Source organism: Periophthalmus magnuspinnatus, chromosome 3 (genome assembly GCF_009829125.3).
Source record: "Periophthalmus magnuspinnatus isolate fPerMag1 chromosome 3, fPerMag1.2.pri, whole genome shotgun sequence".
NCBI classification, from domain to species: domain Eukaryota; kingdom Metazoa; phylum Chordata; class Actinopteri; order Gobiiformes; family Gobiidae; genus Periophthalmus; species Periophthalmus magnuspinnatus.
The window spans coordinates 18,235,844-18,258,609 of NC_047128.1; the positions used below are offsets into that span (position 1 = coordinate 18,235,844).

General features: G+C 40.2%; 1 protein-coding gene across 3 annotated transcripts; it reads left to right on the forward strand.

The window, feature by feature from the left end:
- The first annotated feature begins 59 nt into the window (after positions 1 to 59).
- On the forward strand, positions 60 to 20,290 carry LOC117387758 (paired amphipathic helix protein Sin3a-like). Of its 3 annotated transcripts, none has more exons than XM_033985319.2 (22): positions 60 to 295; positions 2,594 to 2,819; positions 3,857 to 4,069; positions 4,143 to 4,249; positions 5,285 to 5,639; positions 6,613 to 6,864; positions 7,823 to 7,975; positions 8,551 to 8,706; positions 8,795 to 8,881; positions 9,629 to 9,747; positions 10,321 to 10,546; positions 10,717 to 10,833; positions 11,118 to 11,356; positions 11,855 to 12,038; positions 12,981 to 13,244; positions 13,851 to 14,160; positions 14,541 to 14,710; positions 15,064 to 15,237; positions 15,308 to 15,400; positions 15,661 to 15,755; positions 18,709 to 18,892; positions 19,988 to 20,290. In XM_033985319.2, the coding sequence occupies exons 2-22, from the start codon at positions 2,625 to 2,627 to the stop codon at positions 20,204 to 20,206; spliced, it is 3,912 nt and encodes a 1,303-aa protein (XP_033841210.1). In that variant the 5' UTR covers positions 60 to 295; positions 2,594 to 2,624; the 3' UTR covers positions 20,207 to 20,290. The 3 variants fall into 3 exon arrangements, with proteins under 3 accessions (XP_033841210.1, XP_055086174.1, XP_055086167.1); XM_055230199.1 differs by lacking the exon at positions 19,988 to 20,290 and adding an exon at positions 18,300 to 18,351 and having other exon boundaries at positions 18,709 to 18,876; XM_055230192.1 differs by having other exon boundaries at positions 105 to 295; positions 8,798 to 8,881.
- Positions 20,291 to 22,766: the final 2,476 nt, after the last annotated feature.

The following is a 22,766-nucleotide window of genomic DNA, read 5'->3' on the forward strand; positions in this document are numbered from 1 at the left end:
CGCTTGGGGAGGCTTGCCTTGTGTGTTTTAATTTGGGTTGGACCAATGGCGCGAGCGGGTGGGCGGAGTCGTGCCCGCCCCGCGTGACGCCCCGCCCCGCCTGTGTGTGCAGGAACACCGCTCATACATCCACTGTTGTTAGCGGCGGACCACTACGGGCTACTGGATTTTTGGCCTTTTTATCAGAAAACTTGGCATCCTTTTCCATCTCTGTGAGCACGAGAGCCGCCCGTGGTTGACTGCGCCTCCGTACACCAGTGTGTCGGGTTGTTTGCGGTGGCTGTCCCACTGAGAGGTGAGTCCTAGTCGCCTGTTAGCCAAAGCTAGCTCTCTGGTGGGGGTGTTGTAGCATTTACTCAGCTGCCTGCTATCTAACCTTGTCAAATATAGTAAACGGAAAGGTAACAGCGGACAAGTCCTCGCTAAGATGTATTATTGCAGAAGAGGGTTTCTTTGACCATCATCGGCATCGGAGAATGGAGAAGTGACTGGTTCAGTGATGTTAAAATGATTCAAGCTAGTCAGATGTGAGCTAACAAGCAGTGAGCGCTGACCATGATTTAGCTCCAAAGCTAAAGCTAAACAACCGGACCTATCGACAACAGCTGCATAATGTACTTGTTACGGTGCATCCTCTGGTCAGCTCTGTGTTCATAGATGACAGGGTGATTTGAGTGGCAACTGTTTTTTAGTATTGTGCATAACTTCACGTCAACGCGACGTAGAGTTAGCTCTACAAGTTAGCCTTTAGCATTCTCTCACTCGGAACTTGGTCCAGGACTTGATCTAACTACTTGATGAAACTTTTCGAGCCCATGCTAAAGCTATACAGGTGGCTTGAATGTCATTGGATGAGAGAAGGCTTTGGGAGTTGCGTTTTTATCTTGGACAAAGTGCAGTTTTTGTTTGTTTCTTGCGCGAGAGGTGACACTAAAATATCTCTGTTCTTAAGAGCGCCGTTTACGGTGTGGAAAACGGGCCGGGTCGGTTACGCTCTGGAAACTGAATTTGTGGTTAAATAAATCGTTTAGGATAGATGAATGTCCATCCAGCATCAATGAGCGGACAGCCGAAGACGTGAGCAGCTCAGAGGGACGCGCTGAGCCCTGGTTGAGCCTATGGTTGAGCCTGGTGTTTGTCAGAGAGGGGGAGGGGATGAGCCAGAGCAGAGAGCAGCGTACAGCGACGTGCGGACACAGACAGCGCCTACGAGCAACCAGCGATCTGCCCTCGGCCCAGTCCTCCCGCTGCAGCGCAAATATTCAGCCATTTCACTGACTCTCGCGTGTACTAAACGTCCCCCAGCCGATTTCCGTCGTCAAAGGGTCGGATGGACGGGTGCTCGGTGCTCCCTCCACGCCTGGCCGTGCCTCCGTGCTCCTGCCGCGGGAGAGGAGCAGAGGAGAGCGGAGTGCGGCAGTGTGTGACCAGCGGTAATGACGTCTGCTTAGGGACCGTCAGCAAATGTGTTGTGCGAAGAATTTTCTACTGCCCCTTCAACAAAGGATTACATAAGTGACAGAAGACCCGTTTATTCCGTGTATGCTGTAAAAATAAATCTAGACAGCGACAACACCATTGTAAACCATAACATTACCTACATATGGCAATCAATTATTCTTTTTATAAAGATAAATGTATGCAGGAAGGATGAAGTCCAAACATAAACCTCACAAAAATAATTTACAAAATGGGTAATAATTTAACAATAATTACACTGTACAAAATGTAAACGTATTCTGTCATGGTGATATGTTTTTATAGACAGACCCTAATGTATTAAAATCCAGCTCTACCTCATGTAGTCTTGTTCCTCAACAAGAAATTTAAATATTAAATTGAATCTGACCTATTTGTTGTTACATGACTCAAATAGATGCTAATATTTGGTCACTTCATGATTAATAATGCTGTTTTTTATTTTATGTGTAACCAGCTCATAGTCATCTGCTAACAAGAGTACCGCTCAGATTTTTTAGTCTTGTAATAGTAGATCTCAATGAGAAGAGATCAGAGATCCCTAGTCTAGTTAGTTAGTTTTTGCATAAAATATTTGATTTGTGTGATGGAATTTAACAGCCAACTATGGAGCACTGCTGTACACCTGTTCATGACAATTGATAAATCAATATGTATAAACTACTAAACCGGGTCTGATCCTTTTGTCAACCACATATAAAAATTTGCTAAATCTCCAAGCTGTAGTCATCTCTGAGTAGAAATAATGTATGCATTTGACTAATATGGTTGTGAAAAGTATTTTTTAAAAATCAGATACTAATCAATACCAAAACCAGATACTCATTTAAGTATCTATATTGAAACAAAATCACGCAACTGGATCAAGTCTGAATTAGTGCAAGACCATATGGTATAATAAACAAATACTATTATTTAAAGCAAACAATTAGCTTTTTTCTCTGGCAAAACACACTACAGAGTTAAAGTGTTTCAGAGTAGCATTAAAATCCTGTCTGTCCACTGCCTCAGCCTGGTCTCACATAAGTATCTTGTTTGTGTGTGCGTATATGGTGTGTGTCACTGCACTCCTGGTTGGAACACAGGTTAATCTTGACATCCCAATCTGCCGCAGGTGCCTCAGCCGCCTCAGGTATGTTCTCACGATGAAGAAACGTGTGGTGGACCAGGAAGCAGTGTTCTCCTCCCAACAGCAGCAGCAGCAGCGTCGACCCACCATCCAAGGGCTCCCTGAGGGCCTGCAGCACCGCGCCCTCACCCCGGCCCCTACTGCCATAGAGGCCCCCACAGACATGCAGCCAACCAGCGGCATCCAGTATTCACTTCCACAAGGCTACCAGGTGTCATGCATGTGGCTTTTAATTAAGTCTAAGATTCTATTTTTTATTAAAATTGCAATGTGCCGTTGCAGTTTGTTAAAAAATAAACTGCATAAACTCAAAAAAACATTTAAAGTACAGTTTAAGTCACCTTATTGGGTCACTGCAACTGGCCACTTGCTTTTCTCCATGGATACTGATCTTAGGGATGCACCAATCCAGTTTTTTCAGTTCCAATTCCAATTTTGATACTGTGGCTTTAAGTATCTACTCGAGATAGACAGGTATATTGGCCGATATTTGGACATTTTAGCATATTGGCTATTGGACTTAAATCTCCAGCACAGGCTGATATTTTGTCTTGATCGATCTGTTTCCTAAAAAAATACACAGAAAGCTTTATATTAACACTTTAATGACATTGCTACACAAAAAGTGACTACACACCTCTTAAATGTTTGTGGTTAAAAAAATATAGAACTGTACCTAGTGGTGCCGCCTGTTTTTCCATAGAGAGTTTATTGTAGGTGCTGATAGGCTTGTCACGATAATTCCTATATGGACTTATTTATTTAACAATATATTTTGGGACTCAATATTTATCGTGTGTTCAATTTCTTTATAAAAGTGGGGAGATTTGAGGTAATTTTTTTGTAATACAATAACATTTGAGCTGTAAAAGGTTGAATATCTTCTGTGGCTAATTATTGGTTCAGCTCAGGCCTTTTAACGACAGTCTATTTAAAAATGTTTAATCTTACAATATTGTTACTGTGTCAGTGACATAAAGTAGTTTCAATATTTTATCACAGTATATCTTTGTAGCACAATATCGTGCTTCAAAATTCTATCGTGAATTAATCAGCCTATTTGGTGCTCTCTCTTAACGATGGATTACATCATATACCTCTTAATTCCCTACCAGTAAAACTTCTAAAGCAGGAACCTTCTGCATTGTATTATTTCACATTCATATTGAGTTAGTGAAACTACTTACCACAATAGTTTGGAGTTCATATTGTATCAAAAATCTAAAGTACCCGATTCCTGTGTAAAAGGTGCCTACCATGGCTCAGAGCAGCAGTGTACATGGAGTGAAGAGTGTGGCCCCTCACGTCGGGCCCCATACACACAACCAGACATACCAGAGCCAGGGCCCTGCTGTGGTTCAAGGGCACGTCCAAGGGCATGTCCAAGGGCATGTCCAAGGGCACGTCCACCCGGCGCCAGCACTCACCTCCACGCAGGGCCAGCAGTTTCAAAGGCTAAAGGTACCTCGGCAAACTACTTTTAGTTTTGTTTTTTTTATTTGATGCATAACTCATACTGTTAACATTTTGTTAGGTTGAAGATGCCCTCTCCTACCTGGATCAAGTAAAGTTACAGTTTGGAAATCAACCACAAGTTTACAATGATTTCCTGGATATAATGAAAGAGTTCAAGTCTCAGAGGCAAGTATTTCCTAATGTAATTCCATCAAACACATGCAAGTTCCATACCATTTCTAGTTGTGCAGCTACACTTCCCCTTTATTGTGCCCTCTGTGGTGACACTTATATTGTTGCACTCCTGTTGATATAAAGGATGTGTCATTAGCTGCCACAAAGTTTTTTTTTTTTTTTTTTTTTAGATTTAGCCATGAAATCTATAATCCAAAAGTAACAAAAAGTCTTTAGTCTTTATATAAGACTAATGCATTTTTTGACTTTATATAGTACCTTTCCGTTCACTTGGTTTACAATTTCGGGCATTATTCATGTCATACCCGCTGGTGGTAAACTACTTTATTGGGTTAGACCAGTGAGTCATTTCCACCAACAGCCAATCATACCTTCTAATTTGTAGCATGTGAATCTAAAATGTAGAAGACTTCTCCTCTGAATATTCTTGTAAAAGTTTGATTTGTTCTGAATGTCACACCAGATACATAAGAGTTTAGTTGCTTGACCATCCAGTGCCTTCTTCATTCTTTTCAAATCCAAAAGGGTCTGGAATCAGATCATAAGAGCCTTGAACCTGTGTCCTAACTTGGGACATTCCAACCTCTCTCCTTTTGAAAACGCTCATGTCATTCAGAACAAAATGTATAACTTTTTACCTGAGATTAATAAGACTTTACTGCTTTGATTGTTGTTTCTGCAGAAATCCACACTGTTTCTTGGTCCATTTTTATGTGCAAGCTGCCATTTTTGTTTTGACACAGCAGACCATGCATTTATCTTATTGGTTAATTCGCCTGTCAGTTACACCCTCTGCAATCTGGGAGACATGGCACAGTTCCAGATCCACATGTTTTTGTAAAGTTTTGTCAAAGAGTGTGGTTCTGGCTGACCAGTTTTGCTTGTTGTTCTTCAGAAATCCACTCTGTTCTAAGTCCTGTTATCATTTTTCTAAGCTGTCTTGTTTGTTTTTTATATAAGTGGTCCATGCATTTTTCTGATTAAACCGCTTGTTAAAATCACACTTGTGAACTGATCCCCTCACAGCATCGACACGCCCGGAGTGATAAACCGCGTGTCGCAGCTGTTCAAAGGCCACCCAGACCTCATCATGGGCTTTAACACGTTCCTGCCTCCGGGATACAAGATCGAGGTGCAGACCAACGACATGGTGAATGTGACCACGCCCGGGCAGATCCACTACATCACCCCTCACGGCGTGTCAGTCCACAACATCCCAGTAACTGGAGCTCCCAGCCAGCCCGCCACCCAACCAACGAGCCAGCCTCCACCCCCACCCCAGCCGCAACAGCAGAGCACACCAGCCCCTGCCCCTCAGGTCACACCAACCACCCCCACCCCTGCGGCCCACACACAGCCCCCGCCCAACAAGGTCAACAAGGTAAGTTTACACCTTAGATTAGCAAATAATATATCCCAACATAAACCTTTTTAAACAATATACTGAGTCCACAATTGAGTATGTCACTTCTAAATAAGAATTGCAATTTAAACAAAAAAAAAAGAAAATACAAAATCTTAAAGTATGACTAAACACTAAACTCCACCCACAACCACATTTCAAATAGAGCTCCTAAACTGTGCAGTCCTTGGAAGAGAAACGCTGCACTCACATGACGTGCGACAAAACCCCTTTCCTGCACTCAGTTCACTCCTGTGGTGTCTCTAGCCTTCTATGGGCGCTTAACCACATGCAGGGGTAATTAGGAGCGTGTTTAGGGCCTCGACCAATGGCTCACATGTGTCTGTCAAAAGGTGTTCACTGAATGGCTGTTGTCTCAGTGATATCAATCCGCATTTGCGTAAAGTTGACTTCAGTTCAACTCTGTTGCACTCAAGGAATGAACAGTGTGATTGGTCTAATTGGTGATTGGTAGAAACACTCTGTTGTTTGTAATCAGAAACACCTGGCTTTAATCAGGGCAGTCTTATGTGATGTCATGTAGTACTTGAAATTACATTTGTGTTGAAGGCAACACGGCTTTTGTATTTTTTGACAAGAAAGCTGCAAATTTATATTTAGTGTTTCTTTCCACTTTAAATTATAATTTTGGAGCAGTGAGGGAAGGTTGTATTTGGAGGATGAAAATGTCAATGTTTAGCATTTTGAAATGTTTGAATCCATTCAAAATATAAGAATCTTAAAAACAAAAAACTTAACCCGACAATTGGCACTGACAAATTGTATTAACTACTAAATATGACCCATTACCTAATATTTATTTATTGATCATTTGCTTTTGAACTTTAAAATCCTGTATGAATGTCTTACGCTCTTCACACAAACGTAAAATAACCGCAGATATCGATCCCACTGCATTTACATGAACATTTCCCACCTCTCTCCTTTCCAGCCTCTGCAGTCTCCGGCTCACACACCCACCACCCAGCCCAACCCGTCCATCCCGTCGTACGCCTCCCCACGCTCCCCTCCGGCCCAGTGCCACACCCCCGTGAGCAGCACCCCATCCAGCGGACCACAGCCCCAGAACAACCAGCCCGTGGAGTTTAACCACGCCATCAACTACGTCAACAAGATCAAGAACCGCTTCCAGGGACAGCCAGACATCTATAAAGCCTTTCTGGAAATCTTGCACACGTACCAGGTAATGAGTTGTTTTCCAGAATTTTATGTCATTATCACATACTGAGGGCATTTATCAGGTTTTGTATAAAGAGACACTATGTAACTTTTCTGGTGGGTGGTCTGCCAGCTGCTTTTTGCATTGGAGATATTAATTTACCTGAAATTTTCCACAATATAATACATTTTTTTGCTAATTCAATACCATGAAAAGGTCTCTCCACTGATTTGACCTAGTGGTATTATCTGCTGGAGATAAGTTTATACCTTTGGAACATTCTAGGCAAAGCAATAACGTTTCCATAGTGACAACCAGATTGCAGACCCTCCTCCAGAAAAGTTGCATATTGCACCTTTTAAGATGGAGTCCTTACACTTGCCATATTTACCTGCTGTCATTACTTTTGACAAAATGGTGCCGTTAAGACCAAATTAGTTTATGGTATTGTGAAAAAAATCAATATTTGTGTCCCTGTGAATAGATGGTTAATGTCTGTCTCCATCACAGTACAAAGATACAATATTTCCTGTAATAACCATCAATTTCCTTTGACATTTTTAACTTAATTTTAGTTAGTCTTTTATGGTGCTTTTCCAGATAAGTTGCTTTACAATTTTGCGCATCATTCAGACGTGCCACATTCATACTCCAGCACCTTCAAAACTGAGCTTTGTGAAATGTCATGACATCAGAGACGCCCACTGTAAAATGCAATTTGTAAAGGTTACCTTGGAAATAAAAGCAAACTTCTAGCCTTACTTTAATCAAGTAACTTTCACAGAAGAATGAGGTATATCTTTATTCTGTCCTTTGGAGAAACATTTACTCATACATTTGATGAAGCTGTCTATTAGTTACCTGAATTTTACCATTTACTTATTACAAAGTAAAGGTTACTTGAACAAGTCCTATTAACCATAATAATTCCTTTTGGTTTTATTTCAAACTGTTGTTCTGACTGTTGACTCCAATGTGGCAGAAGGAGCAGCGCAATGCTAAAGAGGCCGGTGGAAGCTACACTCCAGTGCTGACGGAGCAGGAAGTCTACACCCAGGTGGCCCGGCTTTTCAAAAACCAAGAAGACCTGCTCTCAGAGTTTGGACAGTTCCTCCCTGATGCTAATAATTCAATGGTGAATCCATTATTTAATTTTTTGCATTAATTATTCGCAATAAGTCCACGTGTCCCTCACTCAGACACATTTAGATTTGTTTGGGGTTTGTTAGGGCAAGATTCAGCAATTTCTATTTTTCAAGTGCTGTCTTAGGATGTGTTAGTAACGGCATGATTTTTTGTTTTTGCCCAGCACCAGTGAGTTTTAGCCTAATCACATACCTATTTCACATCTACTTGGTTATAAAATTTAGTACATTTCACCCACATACTCAGACTGCACTGTGATCATTCAAGTCTGCAGAGAGCTGGTTAGATCAGTCTTGTTCAACTTTTTGATCAACTTGTAAACTAACACTTGGAAGATGGAGAACTAAATAATTTACACATAGAGTAGCCAAAAATAGTATGAGTACTGTTAATTTAAAAGAATGTGCAAGAAATATTCAAAGTGTTGTCAGTTATAGAGAAAAGTTTGTCAGCAGTACATTTTTTTCATATTTTGGACAAATTGAACTTGTTTTTGAATTTCAGGGAAATGCAGTTCATTTCAGTTAGCGTTTGGTCAACCTCTACTAAATTGCATCTTTTCAGCTGCTGGGTAAACCGACACCAGACCGGGTGGATTCAGTTCGTAATGACCATGGAGCCACAGTGAAGAGACCGCTCCTCAACAACAAGCAGAGGCTTAGTCAGAACGGGCTTCCCCTGAGGAGGCCTGCAGGACTGCCCCTCACGCCTCCCATCAAGGTAAACAAGTGTTATAATTTTGAACTAATTGACTGGTAATATGTATTGTATGCTTTTTACGATTTTTAAACTTTAATTTATTTTACAGAAGAAACCAAAAATAATGGGGAAGGATCATGGGATAGGCGAAATTGGCAAGCACAGCACAAGCACTGAAACTATGTTCTTTGAAAAGGTAGGTTTGGTTTTGGTTTGGGCTGCAACAGAAAAAAATGAGAAAAAAAAATGTTCTCCTATAAATGACGAATGTTGTAATAGCTTGTGCTTTTCCATACCATTTGTGATACAAGAAGTGCAATTCGATCAAAACAGAAATGTGTTAATCAGTTCTAATTTATTTACATGCTAAACTGTTCAAAAAATTGTCCTTTTCAGTTCCAATATTTCATATTTGAGTTTTTCCTGATTCCAGATACCAGTTTTACTTGCTTTAAAACTACTAACAACTTATCAAAGCTTTTTAAAAAATGATATGCAAATAATTATTCAATAATTATATTATACCCAAAACAATGTAAAATAAACTTAAATAAACAATTATGTAGATTCTAGGATTTAAAATTAGGTTTCACATGTCAATATTTACGAGGTTGAATTGGATAAAAATGTGTTTTTGTTGTCAAAATGGCTAATTGGAGTATCTTATCTGTATTGGAACATAGGAAATCAATACCGGATCAATAAAATTTTACGGCACAGATGTCGATGCTGGTATTGGTGCATCCCTAAAACAAAGCAATGTTTGAAACGTGACTAAATGAGGACTATATTGTTGAACCTTTTGATTATTTTCATGCATTTTCTTCAAGGCTTTGTAAGAAAATAAAATGGCAAAATTATGTTAATGCTATAAATAATAGCAATAAAGTGATCTCCCCTTATTAAATGTACATAATATTTTAAAACTTTGTTGGTGTCTCAGGTCAGGAAGGCCCTCAGGAGTCCAGAGGCTTATGACAACTTCTTGAGGTGTCTGCACATCTTCAACCAGGAAGTGATATCTCGAGCTGAACTTGTCCAGCTGGTCATCCCGTTCCTGGGGTAAGGGCAGTGCAGTGCAGCTGTGGGGTTTACAGCAGTCATTGAAACTTATCAGGCACTTTGTTTATACACCATGTACTCTGCAAACTTGTCTGTGAAAGGTGCAGTCAGAGAACTGGTTACAACACTCTGCTTGTCAGAAAGTTCAATACCTGCAAGACATTCACACAGCTTACACATTGAGTAACCAAAAATGGTTACAACTGCTGTAACTTCAAAAGAATATTGCTCACAGTGGGAAGCGTAATCTAAGCATTTTCTCAAGTACGAGTACTGTTGTTACTTCAATAAGAAACTTTGCTCAAATAGGAATAAAAGGGTGCTGCTAGAAAAGTACTTTGACTGTAACTTTTAAAAGAAATAGTACTTTTCAAAGAGGTAAGTAGTACTCAAGTTACAACAATCATAGTTACATGAATAACTATAATAACATAATTTCACAAAATAATTTTAAACTTAAACTACTAAATATTATAATAACATCAAAATATAATGATTTTAGTTTCCTAACAGATGATCTAATGGCCTCAAAACATTTATTTATTTATTTATTTATTTTTTACACATTTCCAGAAAATTCCCAGAACTTTTCTCGTGGTTCAAAAACTTCCTGGGCTACCGAGAGTCCATGCACAGTGAGTCAAGCCATGCCGAGAGCCTGCCAAAAGAGCGCAGCACAGAGGGCATCGCCATGGAGATAGATTACGCCTCCTGTAAGAGACTGGGCTCCAGCTACAGAGCCCTGCCCAAAAGCTACCAGCAGCCCAAGTGCACCGGGAGGACGCCTCTCTGCAGAGAGGTACACACTCCTCACCCTTCCTTCAACTATGTTGTAACCCAGAAGCATAAAGCTATCAGGGTCTATGCACAGGTTAAAATCCTTGAAATAAAAAAAAAAAAGAAGTACCCTATATGGCCTTTGTTCACAGCTCTATGAAGATGCCTAGTTCACTAATGTTTTTGTTGTAGGTTCTGAATGATACATGGGTTTCGTTCCCGTCTTGGTCCGAGGACTCAACCTTTGTGTCCTCCAAGAAGACCCAGTATGAAGAGCACATTTACAGATGTGAGGACGAGCGCTTTGAGGTAAGGAGCAACATCCTTATGGTAGCTGTGTAGGCATAATAATCTGAGAATTAAACCTACCATGTTTCAATGAATTTTGTAAGTATTAAATGTATGCATATAATATGCTCATTTATTTTACACACTCTTATGCTCAAATATGAAGTAAACATGTTCTACTCTTATTTTGGTTTACTGATAACTGGAACAGTTCTAAAAACACATGTTAGAATTATTACCTTGTATTCCCTTTTCAAGTGTCCCTTCTTGGCCAAAACCCCTAAAAGAGTGTTTTTTTGTGTTAGCTGGACGTAGTTCTGGAGACCAACCTATCCACCATCCGCGTGCTGGAGACGGTGCAGCGCAGACTGTCCCGGATGCCCGCCGAGGAGCAGGTGCGTTTCCGACTGGACAACAGCCTGGGCGGCTCCTCGGACACCATCCACAGAAAGGCCATTCACAGGATATATGGAGACAAGGCCCACGACATCATCGACGGCCTCAAGAAGAACCCTGCAGTCTGCGTGCCCATAGTCCTCAAGAGGTACTGCACTCTAGAGTACATATAAATAATAACAATAACATGATATGTTAATAAGCCCCAAGGTTTCAAAATGGAAAATGCATTACATATATATATATATATATATATATATATATATATATATATATATATATATATATATATATATATATATATATATATATATTATATTTTTTTTTTTTTTTTTTTTTTTTTATTAAAGTTGCACTGTGTAACTTTTTAGTGCTTTTCCTGAAATACTGCACTTTACATTATTAAAATTGTCTATATATGCATGGAGACAAGCAGGTGACACTTAAAGGCCAGATCTGTAGTTAGGCGACGACCTGCGCTCACAGTAATGCATGTTCTTCTCAAGTTTGACCTACTGTGGCACATTCCATGTCTGAGCAATAATGAAAAGTGTTAGCAATTTTCAAATATTACATTTTTAACTAATTTAATTGTCAATAACCTAGTCCCATGTGTACCTAGTTTAACATTGTTTGCTCTTCACAGGTTGAAAATGAAAGAGGAGGAATGGAGAGAAGCTCAGAGAGGTTTTAACAAAGTATGGAGGGAACAGAATGAGAAGTATTACCTCAAGTCTCTGGACCATCAGGGCATCAACTTCAAACAGAACGACACCAAAGTGCTCCGGTCCAAGTCCCTGCTCAGTGAGATCGAGATGCTCTATGATGAGGTACTATGTCGCACGTACTTAAAGAGGACGTTTTTTGCTATACAGTGGTCCCTCATTTATTGCGAGGGTTGCATTCTAAAAATAACCCACAATAGGCGAAATCCACGAAGTAGTCAGCTTTTTTACTATTATTTTATGTTTTAAGGCTGTAAAACCCCTCACCACACACTTTATACACTTTTCTTAGACAGGCATTAACATTTTCTTATATTTCTGCAAAATTGCACACAAAAAATCCGCAGTAAGACCACAAAAGGTGAACCGAAATATAGAGAGGGACCACTGTATTGCCCATTATGGGCTGAGATTTAAAACATGTTTGTTAAATGTCAAAACATACACCTGTCTGCTTCAAACCCACTTCAAGTTTTGTTCTGGTTATTTTTAGGGCTTTAATTGCCCTTTCTACAAAGCACATTAGCAGCATGTCATTAATAAGTTTGATGGCAACAAGTAGGCTAGACCAATTGGCAGTAAAGTTTGTCTTAAACATTCCCTTTTGAATTTTTTTGCACTAGTACAGAGCTAATTAGGAAGCATTCTGTTGTCCGACAATCAGGAAGTGCCAGTTAGCGTGCTAGTTATTGTTAGCGTAATCGTCACAGCAAAACTCCACACTGGTCTGAGTTGTGAAAAGCAGTTATAAACTCATCACGGTAAATGATTAGGATGCTCAGAATGCATAAGGTAACTGCAAAATACCCATGCATCCGACAGAATTTGAAAAATACACATAAAGCATATCACTGTGTGCTTTTGATGCGCCTGTAGGGAAATTTTGACTTTGAAATTGCTGTGGCATCTGGAGCCAGGACACAATTTTTAATTTTTTTGACCGTAGATGAGATTTTTAAAATGCCATATAGACAGTTTAGTAACAGAATAAAAGTTGATTTACTGTTTAGCTTCACTTTAATGTTCCTTTTCCTGTTTGTGTTTCAGCGTCAGGAGCGATCCTCAGACGATGTGTCCACAGCGCCCCCTAGCGGCTCCCACATGACCCTGAGCTACGAAGACAGTCAGATCCTGGAGGATGCGGCTGCTCTCATCATCCACCATGTGAAGAGGCAGGTGGGAATCCAGAAGGAGGACAAGTGTAAGATCAAGCAGATCATCCAGCACTTCATCCCAGACCTGCTGTTCTCCCGACGGGGAGAGCTGTCCGACGCAGAGGAGGAGGATGACCAAGAGCCAGATGCAACAGAGGTGGGACAAAATGTGTAGTTCAAGTCAGGAGTTAAACTAACTAAAAACAATTGATTTGATTAAATTGGGATTGGCAAAAGTTCATACAAAAGAAAATTAGTCCCACTTGAAATATTAATAATAAACACCTAGTCTGCCCACAACCACATTTGAAATAGAGCTGCTAAACTGAGCAGTGCCTGGAGGACTAAAGGGGAGAGTGAGTGGGGAGGAGGGGCGTGGTCTGGACATAAGAGGAAAAGCATGAGTGGCCTAACGGGTAACCACACATCAAACTCAACTCCTGCAGCCAGGTGTTTGTAGTCAGAAACACCTTTTAAACAGGATAGTCCTGTGTGATGTCACATAGTACTTGGAATGGCAGTTGCCATACTGTTTAGTAGCAAAAAAAACAACTTTACTCTGTGTTTAGTTCCACTTTAGTTTTTGTATTTTACTACAAAGGCATGTGACATCGCAGGACAGAAAAGGTGTTACACCCCTGAAGGCCAAGTACACTGTTATAGAAGACAGAAAAGACATTTACAGTTCTGATGCTTTACAAAAAATACATTTATTGAGATTATCTAAAAATATAATTCCTTTCTGTCCATGCCCCATCCCTAGGACACAGCCAAGAAGCCCAATGGTCTCCCAGGCAGCGGGCCGCCCAAGTCCAAACTTCTGTTCAACAACTCTGCTGCCCACAAGCTGAAGGGTACAGAGGATGCCTACAACCTCTTCTACGTCAATAACTACTGGTACACCTTCCTCCGGCTCCACCACATCCTCTGCACCCGCCTGCTGCGCATCTACAGCCAGGCCGAGAAGCAGATTGAGGAGGAGACCCGTGAGAGGGAGTGGGAGAAGGACTCCCTCGGCAACAAGAAGGACAAGAATGACAACCCCGCCATCCAGCTCAAGATGAAGGAGCCCAGTAAGTCTGAAAAAAGCAGATGTACATCATTGGTTTCCAACTAGGGGGAGGGGGGATAAAATGGCAATATTATTACTCAGGGGTCACCTGAGACCTGTATTTGAAGAGTTTATTTTATGATTAGACTTAATTATCCTAAACTATCACAATTAAGTCTGTACATGCCCCATTGCTAACAATTATTTTGCTAATTGATTTAGGCTGGTTTTATACTAAATGTGAGTCTTGTGCAGTTAAATTCCAACTGAGGAGTTATCATTTCACATACAAAAGTGTGAAATACAGCAGAATAAGAATTAAGAGTTACACAACAAGTGGAGGATACCAAAGGTGTGACAAAAGAGAAGGCAGTATAAGACCCCTGTGTGTTGTCTGCTCAGTGGACGTGGAGGTGGAGGACTACTACTCGGTCTTCCTAGAAATGGTTAGGAACCTTCTGGATGGGAACATGGAGCCAGTGCAGTATGAGGACACACTGAGGGAGATGTTCACCATCCACGCCTACGTAGCCTTCACCATGGACAAGCTCATCCAGAGCATCGTGCGACAGGTCAGTACAGTTATCAATTATGTTCATGTGTTTGGTGAAAGGAGAGATCCGAGGCACTCCGATATGCTTTATTTTTTTATTTCTATACCTGTACGTTTCAACCCAAGTCTTCATCAGAGCACGTAAAAAAAATTCACAGGTATATACTGATTGTATTTAAATGTAAAAGTCACATGGCTCCACTGTTTCATGGCTGTCACATGGCAAATGACACATTTAATATACATGTACATTTAGAAGACAAATTGATACATCTTATCTCATAATTTACTTAGCCTAGTCTGTGTAACCTCTGCAACACAAGTAGGGTTTTTGATAATTACACACAATTACGCACTGATCCGTGTCCTCAGCTCCAGCACCTGGTCAGTGAGGACGTGTCCATACGAGTGACCGACCTGTACCTCAGTGAGAGCACATCCAAGGCCACAGGGGGCGCTCTGTGCTCCCAGGCCTCCCGCAGTGCAGTAGAGGCAGGATACCAGCGCAAGGCCGAGCAGCTCACAGCTGAAGAGAACTGCTTCAAGGTAAGACCTCGTCGTGTGTGTGCATGCGTGAATGGACAATGGACCTCTTTGACCTCACTGTATGTTTCAGTTGATGTTTGTGAAGGGCCCAGGAGCCGTGAGTCTGGGCATTGAGCTGCTGGACACAGAGGAGGACAACTCAGATGAGCCAGCTGAAGCAGAGGTATAGACTACTTTTCTCTTTCTATATTAAAGGTAGACTATTCAAATTAATAGAGGCACCAATTTAATTTTGCATTGGGTTCCAGAGTGTTTTTCTTACATTTGAAACTATTAGAATTTAACCACTTCAAATTATTGCAAATGACTGAAATCACGCATAACTGACGTGTGGACAGTTGTATGCACTGTAAAGGCAGTCTTTCATGTTGCAGTTCAGTTCCAAGTGTGTCTGTGTACTAACGTGTGTCTGTGTGTCTGCAGAGGTGGTCGGACTACGTGGACCGGTACCTCAACACAGACTCTGCCTCTCCAGAGCTCAGAGAACACCTGGCCCACAAACCTGTGTTCCTGCCCAGGTGAGGACTCTGCTGCCCCCTGCTGTTCTAGAGCCTGTGTGTAGGGCCATTATGTGGCTTTAGTCTGCTGCTTGGAGCTCACAAACTGCCACTCTCCGGTAGGACCACATGTATGTAGGGCCACATGTGCAGGGCCCGCACCACATGTGAGTAGGGCCAGTGGTATTAAAGCTGTGAGCTGCCTGTTGTAGCTTAGACCTCAGACTCGACTGCACTTTACGCGGCTCACTTTTTATGAAATCCGTTTATTTATGTGAGAAGACTTTATTTATTGTAGTGGTCACATTTTAAAAGAGATCAAATGTCACGTGACCATGTGAAGCGTGAATGCATTGTTTCTGTTGTAACCAATACAAATGGTTGGACTATTATGTCAATGTTCTTATGGTCTGTTCTGGGTTTGAGCAAATAAATTACAATTATCATTCAATGTGGAATCAACAGAGGGAAAAAACATTTTAAAATCTATTTTACTCGTAGTGTTAACCCTGGAACTATCTTCAGTGACAAATGATTTTTAATGGTAGACCACAGACACTGTTGTATTAGTTAATGAGCTTTTTAATGGTCTTGCAAACTGAATCTGCAATTCTACATTCACATGTTGGCAATTGAGCATTTGAAAAAGAAATTAAAAAACAAACTTTCGGTCACAAAAACACTAAAGCGGGAAAATCCTGGTAAAGCATCCCTCTATAATGAATCATGTTAATTATTCTATAGCTCTACAACTCAAATGTTACTACTTAATGTTCTGGTACCCACAGTAAATATTAAACCCCAAAATATTGTCCCATCAATACTGCATTGACAATAACTTGATATAGTAATATTTAGTTCATATTGCACATTTTAAAACGTGTCCAAGAGCAGTAACATATGAGTGAAAACTGAAATATTAATTTGCATACAAGGATTAAATACATTCAATGTTAATGACATACATTTCAGTTGTAGAGGTCTAAACTAGAGTTGGTAGCCTTTGACCTATAAAAAATGTATATTTTGTTGTTTGCAGAGGTCATTCTATTAGCTGAGTGACTGCACCATTTGAGACTTTAATTGCAATAACTCATATTGCAGTTACTTGTGCAGCCCCAACTTTGTTCTCTCTATTTTTAGTGCTTGATAATAATAAATTTAGTCAAAGGTTTAGTAGCTGGATGTTGATATGTCACACAATATGGTATTTTCAATAACAAGGCCATAACATCGACTATTTGGTTCTTAAATTGCTGTTTGTTCTAAGTGTCCTCTGCTGATTTCACCTGGAATGATCCATGTTGACTTTTGTACTCATTTCTACCTGTGCCATTGTGACTTGTGCACCTATTCAGATGTGTTTAGCGCCCTCTGCTGCCAACATTTCTCCAAATATATGATCTATTTTTAAAGGCATTACTTGGCCGTATCGGTTGTACACAGGCGTAGGGTTGGTAAATAAAATGGTTTGTCCGATTGTACATGTGGTGTTTTTCTTCTTGGATTTTTGATGTGGCACCATTTGTTTAGTGTATTTGTTTTGTGTTTTTGAGATGGCTGTCCATGATCACATTTCACAGTGCATTGTAAACCAGACTATTTGAGTTCTCGACCCATTGAACCCATTGCATAAATCTGGTATGGACTGACTCATTGGAAAGCTCACTCACTTTTTATTCTCACCATGCAGTTGAATACGTCACATGACCTGCTGGCTAATTTATTCCTTTATAGGTGTTATTGTTATTAATAAACAGAGGTGGGTAGAGCAGTCACAAATGTACTCGAGTAAAAGAAGCAGAAATAATACTAGAGGTGTGTGTGTGTGTGTAAAGAGTAATTTACTAGTTTCACCCAATACTTGCTTTTTCTTGAGTAACTTTGGATTTTGGATTTGATGTAGCTGCATCGGTCCAGCTTTAGGTTTAATACAGATATTAATACCAAGGCCTTAATGGGAGAGTGCCATGCAGAATTTTTAGTTCAATTTTCTGAAACATGACTTATCTGTACCCAGGCACAGGGTAAATGTGTTCAAATCAATCAACGAGTGACATTGATTTCTTTTTAATCACAAAAACATTGGGCATGATGACTAAGTTGTTAATGTTATTTGTTTTTTGGCTCTCATTTGGGTTGCCAGTTTCAGTGTCTTGATATGTAGGACAGATTTTGATAATTTTCCCCAACATTATTTGAAATGGTTTTAAACTCACTTACCATCTATAGAGTGTCCTCCAAAATACAATTAAAGTAACGATATGTTTATCAATAAAATGATTTTCCACACTCCAGTATTACTACTATCCTACAATGGAGCAGTGTAATCAATGCCCTCTTTGCACTAAAGTGCCCATCAATATATTAAACCATCTCTAGCAGATACTTCAAAACTTACTCAAGTAAAAATTATTGTGTGAAAAAAAAATTCTAAAAGAATTTTGTCATCAAAATGCATCTTGAGTATATCTACCCACCTCTGATTATACCACATAGACTTTGACTGTTCCCTGCCAGGAGCTTGTGTTCTATCTCTCACAATTGGCCTGTTATGTTTTGAAGTGCCCAAAATATGCTTGATGGTTTCAGTCCTCCCTCACCTCACCACCGCAGGGTAAGTATGCTCCTCACATTCTAATACTGGTGGGGTGACGCACAAGTTTATTTTAAAACCAAACAGAGTTAACATAAATCAGGTGTGGATTTTCTTTTGCACATTTGAATGTCTATGCAACAGTAGTGCACTGTACAAAAATGTTCCGACTGCCTCCTCTGCTGCTCTTATAGATGCACAAATCCCACGAATGAATTGCCACCTTTCTAATTCTGTTACCTGGTGAGTGCAATGCATGGGGTTAACTTACTTTAAAGGGACAGCCTCTCAAATATCTGTGCATTGGTTGTACTATAATGACCATTCTAGAGTATGAATGATGGACTTGTGGACTGATTTTGGGTTTGGATTTTGCAGAAACCTTCGTCAGATCCGTAAGTGCCAGCGTGGATGGGAGCAGCTACAGCAGGATCGGTCCCCCCGTGAAGACAGTGAGCTCAAGAGGCAGTGCATGTTCAAACTCAACTCCTACAAGATGGTGTATGTGTGCAAGTCTGAGGACTACATGTACCGGCACACAGCGCTCACCCGGGCCCACCAGGTAAACACAGGCTCGATACACTGGCACACGTACTGGGGCTGAGGAGCTCTTGAGTGGGTACTGGGGCGGCACAATTTGGTGAAAATATGTAATCGAGATTTTTCTGACTTTTCTGGCTGTATTTTCTATATTTGTTTGTACAGAGCTAAACTGCAAGGTTTGCAGTTTTTATGCAGAATGAGACTCCTCACAGTGAGGAGAGGGTTGACAGTAGCAGAGGGACACAGTCCCACAGAACTGTAGTTTGGACAGTAAATGTATGTTTGTGCTGAGGTTGAGAGTTTCTGCTCGTCCGCTCTAATCAACAGATCTGTCAGTGCACGAGCAGTAGTTTTCTATAGTTTGATCAATGAGTATTGTCCCATTGAAATGGCATTGTGAAGAGCACACTGTGTAGACATTTAGGGCAGTAGTCTCCCAGTTAGGCCCCAGAATAAGTCACATAGACTTACACACACTAGAATAAGGGCTGGAGAACAGTTTACTGTTCTGTTAGAATACAGCAGCAGCACGTCATTATCCCAGATGTATGCTTTGTCCATGGAGTTGTTTTCTTCCTGCATCAGCAAAGGTTCGGCATCGGTGCTGTTGGCTGATACCAATATTATCTAATCATGTGAATATCTGCTGACACTGATACTGGGCCGATATATCGGTGCATCTCTAGAGTGTGTTCAGAGTGTGTGCAATAAATGGTTTAAAACAGGGGTGTCCAAAGTATGGTCCGGGGGCCAAATGCGGCCCTCAGAGCGGCCCTCAGAGCAATTTTAATTGGCCCTCAGGCCTTCAGTTGAACTGGCTCAACTGATCATAATCAGTACTTTTTTATGGCAAATTGGAGTAATCCTAAAAATATAACCTAAATAACATCACATTGCACTGTCACACAGACCTAATATTAATATTTCAACCCTTATTTAAAGTGTGAAGTCAAAACTTTGTTAAATGCACCAATCTGATTGATCTATTGTATTGGTTTGTGGCCCTCTGTGTCAAATATTTTTAAAGATATGGCCCTCGATGAAAAGTTTGGGCACCTCTGGTTTAAGACATCAAACACTTTGAGTAAGTCAACCCCTGTTCTCCCCGTTGCAGTCTCACCAGCGCGTCCACACTCGCCTGCACAGACGCTTTCACTCGTGGCTGGATGCGTGGGCTCAGGATCATGTGACCAGCGACATGGCCGCCCACACGCACAGGTGGCTGATGGGAGAGGGCCAGGAAGAGCTCATGCCCTGCTCCACTGCGCTGTGCCCGGAAGTCCTGCATTACATCACTGTCAACAAGTACCGTGTCACCTACAGAACGCTATAGTCCTGCAGCAGAGCGCCACAGACCTAATGTAGCTCCAATTCAACCTGCCACATAAAAGACATTCAACAACCAGACCCACAAGACAAACTGCATGTGTTACTGCCATTTTAGAGTCCAAACTTTTTAATACAGTCAGATCTGATGTACATGAAATTTACTGATCAAATTTAGTGGTTGAACCCAGACATATTTCAAACGGTCTTGGAAAATGGTGGAAAATGCACTTACAAGAACTGTTGCTACAAAATGTTTTGAATGTGACAACGTTACGAATTAATTCACACACCAGTCTTCATACAGGTCTTATATTGTGTTGCATTGACTTGATTCCACCTCATGACATCATCAGGGTGGTAATCCACAACAGCTCCCTTGTTTTTAGAGTCTTTTCACCTTCACCATATATTTTATACAAACACATTTTTTAAAAATGTGCACTGTGTAACTTTTTTTGGTATAAAGAGTTTGCCACCTGCTTGTCTCCATGGAGATATAATTGTTTTGCCTAGTATGTTTGGCACTGTTGCATTTAAAATTTACATTTTGCATTTATTTCAGCACGGGTGCTTTATATTCTTTTTCTTTCTTTTTTTTTTACTGTGACTGAAATCACCTGACACTGTTGGTGACATGACCTGTTTATTTCAATGGGAGATGGATACATTTAAAGTCATACTGTGGAACATTCTAGGCAACGCAATAACTAAACTTTGATGGAGACAACCATACCTGTGCTCATCAGAAAAGTTACACAGTGAATCTTTAAATGATGTATTGTTCAGATTGTTGGTTCACATAATACAGGGCCTTTGAAAATATTGCAATACAATTCTAATCCTCAGGCTGGTGTTAAAGGCCCATATTACACTATTATCTGATCTATGTTATGTTTCCTCATCAAAAACTTACCTGGAGTTGTGTTTTGTTTCATTTACACATGTTTAACACATAAATCCTGCATATTTAGGTTGAGTTCTTCTCTCAAACAGTAAACACTTCCACCTTGTGATGTCATGTGATGCTCCACTGTGTTTTTAAACTCCATACAAATCACTACAGTAATATAGATGATTTCAGCCTTGGAATTGCCAGTCTCTATTGAACAAAAGGTAAAAGGTATCTGTTAACTTAAACTACATGACATCACAAGGTGGAACAGCATTTTGAGCTTTGACTCTGACTAACAATATAGGGTTAGTCAAATATGTGTTAAGGAAACAAAACACAACTCTGGGTATCTTTTTGTGCGGTAACAACAATGTAACAGGACTAAAAGCTCACAAGGATCCATTCTGTGTAATGTTGGACCTTTTAAGCAGTTCACGTGAATTGAGACCTAAACATGTAAAGTGGGTTGTACAATTTTAAACCTGTGAATGTTTTTCTATTAGGATGCACTGTATATGCCCCATCAAACCAAGTGTATTCGCTCCAATAACTTATGACTGCGTTTGTACATATGTTTATAACTAGATTTTTTATCAATTGTTTTGTGTAGCCAGCGTTGACAGATTTAGACTTTAGATAGAGATGTATTAAGTATTTTAACTGTTTTTTTTGTTTACCAAAGGTTCATTAGTTCTGTTTATTAGTCTATGCCCCACACTTCAACAGCTCCTGTCCAGTGTAAGTACATACTTCAAATGAAATGTTACAATTATTTTAAAGTGAATGTAGCAAATATTTTGAATTTAAAGGGCCAATATTACGCTGTTTTCTGATCTGTTATAATGCTGTTTCCTCATCTAAAACATTCCTGGAGTTTTATTTCATTTCAGTTTGCAGTTTTTCTTCTCAAACTGAAAACACTCTATTCCACCTTGTGACATCATGTGGTAATCCAGGAAGTGCTCCACTGTGTTTTTAAACGCCACACACTTTCACTAGATGGATAATTTCAGACTTGGAATTGCACATCTTTACTGAGCGAAAGGTAAAAGGTGTCTGTTAACTTGAAAATTGCCGCTTCACAAGGTGGAACAGAGCATTTTGAGCTTTGCAGATGTAGACAGCCTAATAACACCGGGTGTATGTTTTTGATGACATAACGGCATTATAACATGGCTTAAACCTTGCGAGTCAATTTTGCGTAATACAGGACCAGTCAGTTTTGCTGGATGCTTAGTCAATGTAAAACTACCAATGGTTGGAGCCAAAAAGCAATAATTCCTGTTGATTTGATTAGTTACATATTGAATGACTGATTTTAGAATTTTGAAATTTGGCTAGTTAGATTTTTTTCGTTTTTCTTAATTGGGATATGTTCAAATAATGAGTCAAATATAAAACAGTAACAAGCTCTTATTTTGAAATGTTGAAAAGTGTCAATTTTAGAAAAAGAATTGGCATGGAAAAAACATACAAAAGTTCCGCATTTCCTGCAGTGAGTCCAGCTACAGACAATCCAGGAGCAGTTTCATACTTTTATTTTTGTACTGCGTGTAGTGTCGGAGAGCCACCTCCAGGGGGGCGACTGTACATAAAGTTTGTATGTGTTCATGTTTCAGATGTTGTACATGAGTGTAGTCTGGTGTTTGCCATTAAACTCTACTTTGACTAG